Genomic DNA, 12,830 nt, shown 5'->3' with positions numbered 1-12,830 from the left:
ACATTTCTCTGAAAGTTAGCCCACCACGCACTTGAACCGTCAGTGTGGAAATGTACCTCCACCCCGCCCCGCACAGTTCTGGAGGGAGCACAGTTACGTGTGCAGGTCTCCAGTGGAGGACAGGCCCAGGCTCAGGTGAGCGGACGAGGGCCACCAGGCCCGTGTGAGTCAGGGGTGAAGCCGAGCAGAAAGCACCCCCGCCCAGCGGCTCACACCAAGCCTGCACACCTGGTTCCTTATGCACTTCCCTTTCTCAGGTGTGGAGGCCCGAAGCTGACCCTCACCCCTTCCCTTTAGCTGCTACCCACAGACCTCTTCCTTAGAGAAGGAGCACGCACTCGGCAGCAGTGCTTCTCCACGTGGGCTGCCCTCTACACCTGCCTGGGGACCGTCGCTGCCCAGCCCACACAGACCTACCCCTGGGCCTGGGCCTGGGAGGCAGCATTCTATGTCCCCAGGTGGGTTCGGTGAGCACACAGTTGACAAACGCTGCTCCAAAGAAAGTTTAGGAAACACGTCATGCGTCCCCATCATACACCTGCCCATCCACACAGCCCCGTTCCCAGGGAAACCGGCCAGGGTCCTGGCTGCCAGGCGGCCCTGCTGACTCAGCAGCTTCCACCACCTCCAGCTCATCCGAGGGGACCAGCCCGGGGCTGTGTGGAAGCTGAGCAGGGTGCAGTGTCTGGGGACGAGGGACAGGACTGAGTGCACAAATGTGTATCAGACCCAGTCAGCCGCAGCAGCTCAGGAAGCCCTGGGACCTGCTTCTAGAAGGTGAATAACTTGTGTGCTCTCCAGCACCTGACCGGCACCAAGATGGCGCCCACCTAAGTGGGCCTGTTTAAAGCCAGTCAGTACAGACAAGGGAGGGTCGCTTGTTAACCCCTCTGATGGTACCACCCAAAGCAGGCAGTTGAAGTGACTTGTCTGAAGCCCTCGCAAGCTAGCTTGTCTCCTGCACTCAGGACCAGCCGAGCGCCAGCATGCGATGGGTCCAAGCAGGAAGGGCCATGACATGCTGGGGCACCGTCTCTAAAACGACGCACGTGAGGTATGCCGAGTACATGAGTCTGCATCTGGGCCTCCACAGTGACCGGGCCTGAAGCTCAAGCGTCAGATTCCAGGCAAACGGCCTGTGGTGCTCGATGTGTTAAGTGAATAGAGTGGATGGAATGAAAGGAAATGGAACTGAATCGAACCGAATTTCTCTTCCCCAAGTTACCCCATAAAACCTTGTGCTTAGTGGCCCCCATCCATTCGCCATCCAGGCCGGGTCCCTTGAGCCACCCAAGAGGCGGCCAGAGCGAGAGGGCTGCTCGATGACCTGCTGGGGACCCATGGACAAGAGCACCTGGCCCCTGGCAGTCTCTCCTCGCAGAACAGCAAGGCTTGCATCTCCTGACTCTTACAGGCGTTGCCGTGAGCCTGGCCGGGCGCCCACGTGAGCCACTCTGCATACCTTATGGTCACGGGAGTGAAGAGAAGAGAGGTGGTGACATTGTCCAGAAAGGCAGACAGGATGGCGGCGATGAGACACAGCATGATGATCATGACCCACACTCGCCCCCGGGACAGTCTGTAGGCCTGGGACACACGGAAAGGAACGAGTGAGGGTCAGCAGGCTGAGGACTAGATGCGCCTTTTCCTGAGGGCTCTGAGAATAAACACTGCACGGTGGGGGCACAGTGAGACCACGGCTGGTAAGTCTGCTGAGGTACGGGAGTGATGGCCTCACGGGGGCACTGGAAATCCACCTTGGCCTGTGTCCCCTGCATCCGAAGCTCCTGCACGGTGCCCTGGGATGGTTCACTTGCCACAGGAGATGGGCCTCCACCCCTTTAACATTATCCAGTCTTCTCCAACCTCCTCCCGCTTGCACGGCCTAGACTGCGTCGGGCCATCCACCCGACCTGCTGCTTAGAGGAGACTTTCAGCACTAAGGTACCAGGAGAAAGGCACCAGGTGTCTCCCGGGAAGGTGCAGGGCGCTGCGCACAGATGGAGAACACCAAACACCACCATGTGGTTCTGCCACTCAGGGTTTGCAAAGTGCTTTGCTGAGGATACAATTTTTTAAAGAACGTCTCAGTTCTAACAAGATAAATAAAGCAAGCACATTGGTAGCCTTTGCATTCACCGTGTACAGCAAGGTCTCCTCCTGCCAACCCTGAGTGACAGGTCGTGGTAGGGCCCCCAGGGCCCCAGTCATGAAAGTGAATGTGGATACACTCCATGCTTAGAAAGTAGTCGTTGACATTATTTCACCAAAAAACAACGTCATCAGAAGCTGATGACTTGAAATATTTAGCTACTCCAAAATGCAAAACGGTTTTTGATATGTAGCTCTCGAGTGCCAGTTTAAATAACGTCCCACACAATTATGACTCAAGGACCCTTCTCCTTGATCTCCTTCAGTTGTTTGTGGAGAAGCTGACGGATCACAGCAACTGTCCCCAGGCTTCCAGAAGCAAGTAATTTCAAAAAGGAAGGTGGAATTTAGAAATGTTTGCTTTAAATAGTAATCTTACTAAATATGTAATGGTGGGAAATAAATATATCAATTAACGCGTAACTGTTAAAAGGACACATCAAACCTACCTTCACGGCACAATAATCAAAAAATCCAGTTTCTGAAAATATGGCTACTAAGATCATCTGTGGAGAAAAGAGAAAAGGGAGACAAGGAGAAGCCTTGAGCGCCGCCCTGAAATGACCTTGCACTCAAGGCCCCCGCTGAGCTCTGGCCTGTGCGGGCGCTGCTGTCATCGAGCTTCTGCGGGGACTGAGTGCAGCCCACTTGCAAACCCCTGCACGGAGCCTCCTGCTAGCGGGTCTGCACCTCTATTTTTGTCCAGGGAGCTGTGCCCAGGTACATTATCATCCGTCTGACTTTCATTCACAACAAGCCTAGGGGCCACTATTACTCTTCGTTTTCCAGACCAGGAAACTGGGAGAGGGACGGAAGGTGACTTGCTTACAGTCACAAAGCAAGGAAGGAAATGGGCCAGAACGTGACCTTCTGCACTTAAATATCCACACGAGAAGAACTAAACGTTTGACGAATTTTAAATTGGGCTAAATTTGGTTTCCTAAAATATTAAACAGGTTTTTGTCACCAATTTGTTCAGGACATGCAAATAAGAGCAGTTATGCTGAAATGCTTATTCTTTGAGTTCTGTATGAACCCAGAATTCCTACTCAGCTGCATTTCTTCCTGGTGGTAACACTGAGATGATGGCAGTAACCATCATAGATAGTAACAAAAAGTACCATCCCATTGATTCCAAGTCTAATCCACCAGCCTGAACTTTCTGGAAGGTTCTCCATTCCACTTCCTCAGATGGCAGTGTACCATGCATTTAACGTGGGGTAAGAAGATGCAGGTTCAAATACTGATTCCGCTACTAAGTAGAAGTTAATTTTAACCTTGAGCAAAAAAAATGATTTAATCCTCTGCACTTTGTTTTCCTCACCTCAACTCTGAATGTTTTGTTCCTTGTGAAAATTCAATAAAATGATGTAAATTAAAGTACTTAGAAAATAGTAGGCCATGTATTGTCTTTCAAATAAACTGAGTAAAACAGAAATGTCCAAAACTCAGTTTAGACTCAGTACAAATACCTGCCTTGTCTAGGGGACCATCACCCCAACCCTAACGACCCCGGGCGCTATTGTGGGACGCACCAACGGAAGCTTCATGCGAACGCGAATGTGAACAGGTGGGTCCTGTGTGGCCTCCTACTCTGGTGAGGAAGCTGTTCCACACATCTGCAGCCAGAGCCACCCAAGAGAGATTGGAACTCAGGGATGCGGGTAAGTGGCCCCAGGCTGGTTGACTGCCGTGGAATGGGTGGAAAAGGCAGGGGCCTGCTTACATAAACTGTCTTTACCACCACCACCCCCAAAAGTTCTAGAATCATAGAAACTTGCTGAGCTGATTTCAACTGAAAATATAATAAACCATTTGTTATGAGCTAACTGTGCCCCTACTCATCTGTTGAAATCTTAATGCCCAGTACCTCCGACTGTATTATGGGGGTGATGAAGTTAAAGTGGGCCCTAACCCAGTCTGACCACTGTCCCTATGAAAAGGGGCAATGAGGACATAGATACACAGAGGGACGAGCATGTGAGGACACAGGGAAACAGTGGCCATCCACACACCCGGGAGAGAGGCCTCAGGAGGGACCAGCCCTGCCGACACCCTGATCTCGAATTCCAGCCTCCGGAAAAGAGGGAAGACATTCAGTTGTTTCAGTGCCATTTGGAGTACTTTATTATGGCTGCCCCAGGGATCTAACAAGCCATTCATTTAAGGGTTTTTGTTAAACTTATTTTACAAGACATTTGGCATGCCACCTACTTCCTTCCAGATGACCCAACCCTTTGTACTTTTCAGGACCCAACACAAAGGTGAGTTCCTCCATGGAGCCTGACCCCAGAGCACTGCCCTGCTCCCCACCCTGCACCTACAGAGGCGGCAGCCAGTTTGGGTTACACTGAAGCCTAGAGTAGCAGGGCCCTCAGTTGGGGCTGGGGGTAGGGCGTAAATGTTAGTGAGGAAGAAGAGGGTGTGCAGTGACTCGCTCTCCACCGTGGGTGTGGCCCCCAGAGCCGGGAACCCTCCTTCAGACCACTCCACTGCGCGGGGGTCTTCAGAAGGTCAGGAGCCGCCCCCACTGCTGTCCAGGCCCCTCCAAAGCCCACTTACCCTAGTTAAAGCAGCTTACAGCTCATTTGGGGAAGCTCTCTTTCTTTATCCACACACTTTCTTACGCATACTTTTCCAATCCCTGAGACTTACATCGTTCATTTAGCTGGGCTATTCCATTTTATATTTTAAGGGTAGTAACTCAAAAATTGGTTAGATTTTCTAAATGGCAATATTATTTCACTATCAGACAGGCCGTAGAGTGAAATTCTCCAGCGAACTAACCAGAGCCTCAAATGTCCCATTCCTCCTCAGGAGAAATTGGCTAGACCTAAACTAACACTTCTCCGTCAAGCCCTGACTGTTGGGCGGCCTGTGTCTTTAGTCTGATGAAGGATTAGCAACGACAAAGAGAAGATCCCGGGTCCCAGCAGCCTTGGGCACGTCCCCCCGGAAGGACTGCGATTACCATGCCAAACAGCAGGGACAGGGTCTCGAAATCAATCCATTCCACCACGTGGGTCAGGCTGGGTCTCTGTAATCAAAGTACAAATTTGCCAATTAATCCTGGTGACGTTCTTTTGGTGCTGGGCTGTAGAAACATGCTGCCCTTTACAGCAAACCCACTCCTTGGGCCAGAGTCAAAAATCACACCATTCACTGGCCTCTGAAATCATATTATAATATCACCTCTGAAAACCATGCGTGCCCCAGGCAGCATAATGCAAGCCTGTGCATTTCGTAATGAGAAAAGCCAGTTTCTTAAATGCTGTCCCTGGGACTCTAGGAAGAACTGTAGTCTGAACTGCAGGACAGCTGCCCTACCTGCCAGGGCTGACAGCTTCACACCACTCAGCTCCACGGCCCTCGGCAAATGTTACGCTGGAGAATGACAGAGTGTGTGTGTCAAAGTCAAAGAAAAATACTCATCAATGCCATGAAGCCTGTTTGATTTTTCATGCCTCTAACACGGCTCCTGGAGGGACATGTGCAAATAGTCTAGAAGAGAGTGTAAAACACCAGCTAACGCCCAATCCCGGCACTGTCTGAAGCTGACACTATATCCAGAGGTGACCCTTCACGTGAATGTCACAACTTACATCACCAATGACAGCCAGCGCCGCTAGTGCCGCCAGAGAGCCCAACATGGCTGCCAGTGCTCTGTGAACAATCTGGAAAGAAACACAGGAAACGACTGTATTTAGAGCATGCAAAGGCCTGTGTCGGTGTAAGTGTCTGTCACGATCAGCCACTCAACACCATATCCATTAAGACAATAAATCTTGGGTCTTACTGTTGCAGAGTCTGGAAACCCCAGAAACACACACAAGCAGCAGCAGTCAGCCTCCTAAAGAAACTGCTTTCATTTCCTGAATAATTAGATGACCCGCGGGGTAGAAGCAGGAGGCTGAATAAAGTATGTTCTCCAAGGAAGCCCGCAGTTAATTGTCACCACTTACCATCCAATCCCTGGAACTGGACCCTTAGTTCCACAACATAAATCATGCCGCCAATTACTAAGACTGCTTTTACACCAAAGGTACACAGCCGGCACTGGATCTACTGGAGACGTCAGTGTTCTCACTGAATCACAAAGGCATCTTTTCTACTTAATTATAATTTCGAACGAACATGTAATTTTTAAGACAAAAAGTGAAGAAAGTTGAGGATGTGGAGAAATTAAAACCCTCAAACATTGCTGGTGGGAATGTAAAATGGTGCAGCTATCATGGAAAATGGTTTGGCAGTTTCTTAAAAAGTTAAATAATAAATTTACCATATAACCCAGCAATTCCACTTGCATGAATCTACCCAAGAGAAATGAAAACACACATCCTGTTAAATTAGTTAAACTAGGAGGCCATTAGACTGAGGGAGCTCCAGAGCCATAGCAGCCCATGTAAGCAAACCACAGCCTCAGCATCATGCCTTGAGGTAGAAATCAAACCCCTAGGACAACCAATCACAACCAGCCAGCTCGGCTTTCCCAAATAAGGTGAATGTTAAGCTACAGCCAATCAAATCACTTCCATGTTTGCTCCACCTTTTCTCTATAAAGTCTCTTCCCAGCTCCTGTGGATGGACTGCTCCTAGCCACTTCCAGTTTGGCACTGCCAGATTCAAAACAATTTTTGCTCAAGTAAACTCCTAAAACTTTAATATGCCTGAGTGTATCCTTTAACAGCCCACATAAGCACAAGGGTTTGGAGCAACATGATTCAAAATAGGCAAACACTGGAGACGTTCCAAAGTCCATCCACGGTGAATGGATAAACAAGACGCAGTACATGCCATGACAACAGGACTACTGATACATGTATGTAATGGATGGACCCAAAAGGCATTACACTAAGTGGAAGAAGCAAGACACAGAAAACTGTATCATTCCACTGATATGAACTGTGCAGAAAAGGCAGGTTTAGAGACAGAACGGAGATCAGGGCTGCCTGGGGCTGGAGGTGGCAGGAAGGGTTCAGAGGGCCCCAGGGGTGTTTACATAGCGATCAAACATTCTAAAACTGCACTGTGGTCATGAATGTTTGTGTCACTCCTACAGCCTGAATGTTCATGTCCTCCAAAATTCGTGTGCTGAAATCGTAACCCCAGAGGGCGGTATTAGGAGCTGGAGCCTTTAAGAGGTAAAGCGAGAAGGGCCCTCGTGAATGGGACTAATACCCTATTACAAAAGGCTGCAGAGACCCCTGCCCCACCCCCCGACATGTGAGGACCCAATAGGAGGCTGTGGCCTGGAGGAGGTCCTCCCCTGCCAGGACCGGCACCTGGACCTCGGACCCCCAGCCTCAGAACCATGAGAAACAGAGGGCTGCTCTGCGAGCCCCCCAAGCTGTGGCTTTGGCACCGCAGGTCCAGCGGACTGAGACAGAAAACTGCCCGAGCAGTGCCGGTGCTGATGTGCTGATGTCTGCAGACCCTCACGCCCCCTCCTTTCTTCCTGTGCCTCTCACTCTCCCTGCACTTGTCTTACCCCCATTCCCCAAAGCGCCCAGGGAGAACACAAGCCAATCTGCTCACATCTCAACATTTAAAAGCAAACTGGGAGGTGACATCAGCATCATCGCAGCAGCAGTCCCTCTGTTTTGTCCTCTAACAGCCAAATGGGCATCCATCCACAAAGAAAAGCGCCTCTGTGGGGGCAGTGGGGTCCAGCGGCAGACAGCAAGGGCATGGGCGGAGTCTGCCCACCGGTGCACAGGCCGCAGACCAGGAGCCGGCAAGCTGCCTGTTTCTGTGGGCCATCGTCGGGAAGCCTGGAGCTGACGGGCAGGTGCCGCGACAGGGCCAATGAACCGCAGCTCTCGGAAGCAGAGTCCCTCACACTGGAGCAAATGCACACTCAGGGACAGCGGACACACACAGAGGGGGACGGCAGAGAAATTAGCCGGCTTGGACTCTCCCACAGGCAAAGAGGGGGTGAAGGTGAGCACGTGCCCACTGCCCCGCTGTGGAGATGCCGCTGCAGGACCTGCTTCTGACCCACAGCGTCCAGAGTGTTGAGGTGGGGCCTCCACGCCAGTGGAGGGACAAGATCAGGAAAGAGTCGGTGAGCAGACCAAAGGAGGTTAAAGGAACGCGGACCCTGCTGACTTGCTCAGGACCTCAGCAGGAAGCCTGGCCACAAATCCTTGGGGGTAGCTCCCGACGATGCCCGCCAAGGCCAGTGCCACCCCGACCTTGAGGCTGCTAACCGGCCCGGCCACCTGCGCCCAGCTCCTCTGCGCACTCCCAAGTGTGGCAGGAGCCAGCTCCAGTACGCCAGGGAGACAGCGGGGTCTGCAGTCCGTGAGAAACCACAGATGTGAGCTGTGGCACCACCTTCTGGAAGACAGAAGACAGGTTCCCAGCAGCCAGCCTGGCGAGTGGTACGAACTGGAGAAGACACAAAAGCTTAAGAATTCCGCCACAAGAGGGCACAGGAAGTGTGGCGCAGGTGTAGCCATACCAGGCCGGGAAAACCCTGATGTAACAGGCCTGACAAACAGTATCTCCCACCTGGATACAACCGAGAAAGAGGTGTCTGTTACCTCAAATGCTGAAGCAGCAATTCAAAATCACAAGCAACATGAACAACCAAGGGAACACGTCATCACCAAAAGATGACAATAATTCCCCAATAACCAAACTCAAAAGCACAGAATTTTGCCATCTAACTCAATGAGCTACAAGAAAACACAGAGAATTGATTCAATGAAACCAGGAAAACAACACATGAACAAAATGAGAAGTTTAACAAATGGCTAGAAATCATGAAAAAAAAAAAAAAAAAAAAAGCCAAACAGAAATTCTGGAACTGAAGTGAATGAATGAAAAATGCAGAGAAAGCATCAACAGCACAGCAGACCAAGTAGAAGAGAAAGTAAGTGGCCTAGGGGGCAGGCTCTGAACTAATGCAATCAGAGAAGAACAAAGATAAAATGAAAACGAGTCAGGAAAGCCTATGGGACTCCATCAAACGTTCACATATTAGAATAATCAGGTTCCTGAAGGACAAGGGCGAGAGAAGGGGGAGGAAAGTTTGTTTAAAGAAATAACAACTGACAGCTTCCCAGGCCTGGGGAGAGACTTCGACATTCAACACGAAGCAAAGAGATCACCCAACTATCTCAACACAGAAAGACCTTCTCCAAAACACACTGTAATGAAACTGTCACAAATGAAAGCTGAGGAGAGGCCCCCACGAGCAGCGACAGAAGAGAGGCTGTAAGCTAGGCTCTCAGGGGATTTCTCAGCAGAGACTCTACCGGCAGCAGACAGTGGGCCCGTCTCCCAGCGCTCGTGCGGGGAGGGACACAGAAGGGACGTCGGTGAGGGCTCGGGCGTCGGTCCTCCCGGAGTGGTGAGGGCCAGTCAGTTCCCACTCCTTCGGCACCAGGCTGTGTGGGAAACCAACTGTGACCCCACAGGGTGTGGCTGACAGTCAGACCCTGCCCGGCCTCACAGAAGCGAATCTTGCTCGTGAAAGGTGAGCCAGTGACAGGAACACAAAAGGAGCACCGGGACCCACCTCGCATACACACTCAGTCACACACGCACAGAGACACACAGACATACACACTCACACACCAAATGTCCTCCCAAGTGATCCCTCCCTGACTGGTCATCAAACTCGGGACAAGGCCCGCCCCCCTCTGGACTTCAGATCTTCTTATACATAAAAGGGGAGCCATCAGCCCGCACCACCCACGTGTGTGGGGACAGGTCAAGAGGATGGCTGGCTGCCTGCACTCTGAAGCTCAGTGGCATGGGTGCCCTCGGGCACCTCCACCCCCTCAGAAAAGATGCTACCTGCCCCACTGACGAGTGTGGGACCCACACACACCATCCTGTCTGAGCCCCAGTTCCTCCACCTGTGAAACACCTGTTCTGTGGGGTCTCCTGTATTAGCGTCCTAGAGCTGTGGTCACCAACTGGGTGGCTTAAAACAATATGACGTATCCTCTTACAGCTCCACAGGCCAGGAGTCCCACAGGGCAGCCAAGCTCAAGGTGTCCACACAGGGCTCCTTCTAAGGGCTCTCGGGCAGAGCCCGGGTCCTCAGCTGCACAGCTTCTGTCACCTGTAACTGGTGCCCTCAAAGCCAGCAAGTGGGCCAAGTCCTCGTGTCACTCTCCATGACCCTGTTCCACAGTCACGTCTCCCGCTGACCACAGCTGGGAAAGGTTCTTCACGGCCAAGGAGCTGGGCCCACCTGGAAACCCAGGAAAATCTCCCAAGGCCCTTCCCCTAGTCATAGCTGCCCAGTCCCTGCTGCCCTACACGGTGACATAAGCACAGGTTCTGGCGGTTAGGACGCGGACGTCTCCAGGAGCCACTACTCAGCCGTTATTCCAGTTCCTTTCTAGAACTTAGCAACATATGCAGTCGCCAAGCCAGACCCGCACGGGGTGTAACAGGCACTGCTCAGCCTCTGTGCAGGGGGTGTCCCCCCACCCCGAGAAGCGAGGTGGCCTGGTGAGAGGCACGGCCCCACAGCAGCCACTCAGGACCGTGGCTCGCTCCACCGTCACCAGCATAGGCTCTGGGCACATGGCCTGACCCGTCTGTGCACGATCTGCTCACCCAGAACGTGGGGGTGACAACGAAGCACCTCGTAGGCTGGGGGGGTCCCGAGGGTACACAGCACCATGCCAGCCACTCCTGCGTCCTTAAGTCCCCATCATCAGGTCTCACTGCAGCCCCTCCTGTCCCCCACACCTGTCTGTCAGCCTTCAAACAACAGCTCACTGCCTGCGGGGGCCAGGGCACCACCAGGGCGCCGAGACAAGTCCGCAAAACATGGGCCACTTTTCTAAGGAATTACATGGAGAAACCTTGTAGTATCGATTGTGAGCTTGTGAGAAGAAACCGTAGGCAGCGAGGCCCCGCCCAGCCACAGGCCCTGTGCCTCCTCCTGACTCCTTCACCACAGAAGTGTCTCTGCAGGTCAGCAAAGGAACCTTGTGACCTCGCCCACCAGTGCTCCTGCGGGTCTGAAGTCTTTGGTTTCAGAGGAGAGAAGGAAAGCTGCCTGGCGAAGGAGGTGATGGAGCCTGCCTGCGGAAGTCAGCCAGATACCACGGGAAGCCATGTGTTCCAGGAATCACGATACTGACCTCTGAGCAATGAGAAGTGTGGGGAGCCATGGTTGCAGTTAACTTTAAAGCCTTAACAGAATGGCTCAGTTTATACTTAACCTATTTTCTCCCACTGAAGCAATTGTCTCTGCCTGCATCTGGAGAGTGCTTGCATGTTGCTCAGGAATGTGGTGGGAGTGGCCAGTTCCCAGAACAGAAGGCTGATGCCTATCAGGGCTATTGATAAGATAATTACATTTGGGAGTTTCAGTAAATTTTGTGTCTCCTGTGTTAAAGTTAAAGATTCACTGTTAACTAGGTAATGCATTTTTGTACTTGTTAAACTGCACGTCCACAGAAGGTATAAATTCTGGGGACAAAATAAACTCAGCGTCTCCAGGAACACTGGGGTCCGCGATCGCCATCATCAAAGTGTGAGTGCCTTCTTTCATTCCCACTCCCCTTGTCAGGAACCGTTCGACTCGTGGCGGCTGGCCCGCTACAAGTGGCGCCCGAACAGGGACTGAATATAGGGGTAATAGTGAGGAACACCGTGTGGCAAGGGCCCAGCTCATTGGAGCTAATCAGTGGATGCACGGTGAGCAAGGCACTGTCCCCTCGGTCGAATGAGTGTGTGAGTGAGTGATAGCTCCACGACTTTGTGTTACGGAGCTTGATTGGGTCCCAACCTGCGGTTCCGGTTCTGTCATACGGCATAACGGCGACTGGGCTTTACAACCCACCTGTCCGGGGATTTATACCGGAGCGCCTCTAGCTAAGACGGATTTAGCCCCGCAAGGGACACGGCCAGAAGGACACCTGGGTGTTTTTCTTTGTTTGAAAGAAGGGCCGAGTTAGGGAAAAAGGATGCGTCACGCCAGCAGCAAGGACCTGTATGTTAGAGGACTTAAGAAGTTGCTTACCGCCCGTGGCAGTCGGGTGAGCAGAGAACAGTTAGACAAGTTTTATAAAAATTGCAAAAGAAAGGTGGAAAAACAGTTACAAGATTATTATGCTGCCCATGGACTTAAACAAAAGGGCTGCAAGCTAGAGAAAGTGAAACAAGCTGAAAACGAGAAAATTCTCCCTTCTGCCGCTTCTCCGGCAGAGAGAGAGAAGGAGGGAGGGGGCACAAAGTTGTTAGAGGGAGTTCTTAAAGTTAACAAAGAGCCTGTTTGTCAGGAAGCTCCGGTCGAGCACCGGGAAGATTTAGACCCTCAAGATCAGAAAAAATTAGAAGATAAAGTAGCCAAATATGATAGGGACAAAAACTCTCCTTTAGTGGCTATGGCTCAAGGAGACGAGCAGCCTGCAGGCACTGCATTCTCTTTTGCAGATCAGCTAAAAAAGATTCAGGGACAGCTGATTGAGCTTAAAGTTGCTGTGGACAGAGAAAATTGTCCTCGGAGTCCCCAGATTCCTTTTAGAGATCAATGAAATCCTCGGGGTAAAGATCCCCCCACAGTTAATCCCTCTGCACCTCCTCCTGAGGAGCCCCGTAGGTGGGGACCTCCGCTGCAGTCTTTGGTTTGGGAAATGCCTGCTGAGCCTTCGCCAGGTTATGTTAAGCCAGGATCGGACTCTGTTGTACGATCCCCTCTTCAA

At 51.7% G+C, this 12,830-nt stretch overlaps 1 protein-coding gene across 6 annotated transcripts in view; it reads right to left on the bottom strand.

Moving 5' to 3' along the window:
- The window catches only part of OCA2 (OCA2 melanosomal transmembrane protein), an 82,174-nt gene that overhangs the window by 42,296 nt on the left and 27,048 nt on the right, over positions 1-12,830 (bottom strand). For all 6 annotated transcript variants that reach the window (XR_012491200.2, XR_002139338.3, XM_074317610.2 and 3 more), the window contains exons 10-13: positions 5,754-5,825; positions 5,123-5,188; positions 2,601-2,657; positions 1,463-1,587 (exon numbers count right to left, since the gene is read on the bottom strand). Coding sequence is in view for 4 of the 6 variants with exons in the window: in XM_074317610.2 (XP_074173711.2) it covers positions 1,463-1,587; positions 2,601-2,657; positions 5,123-5,188; positions 5,754-5,825 (320 nt within the window). In the remaining 2 variants the exon portion in view is untranslated. The remainder of the gene's footprint in view (positions 1-1,462; positions 1,588-2,600; positions 2,658-5,122; positions 5,189-5,753; positions 5,826-12,830) is intronic.

Source organism: Rhinolophus sinicus, chromosome 13 (assembly GCF_057876585.1).
Source record: "Rhinolophus sinicus isolate RSI-liver-muscle chromosome 13, RSI-T2T, whole genome shotgun sequence".
Classification (NCBI taxonomy): Eukaryota; Metazoa; Chordata; class Mammalia; order Chiroptera; family Rhinolophidae; genus Rhinolophus; species Rhinolophus sinicus.
This window is presented reverse-complemented; position numbering and strand designations above follow the sequence as displayed.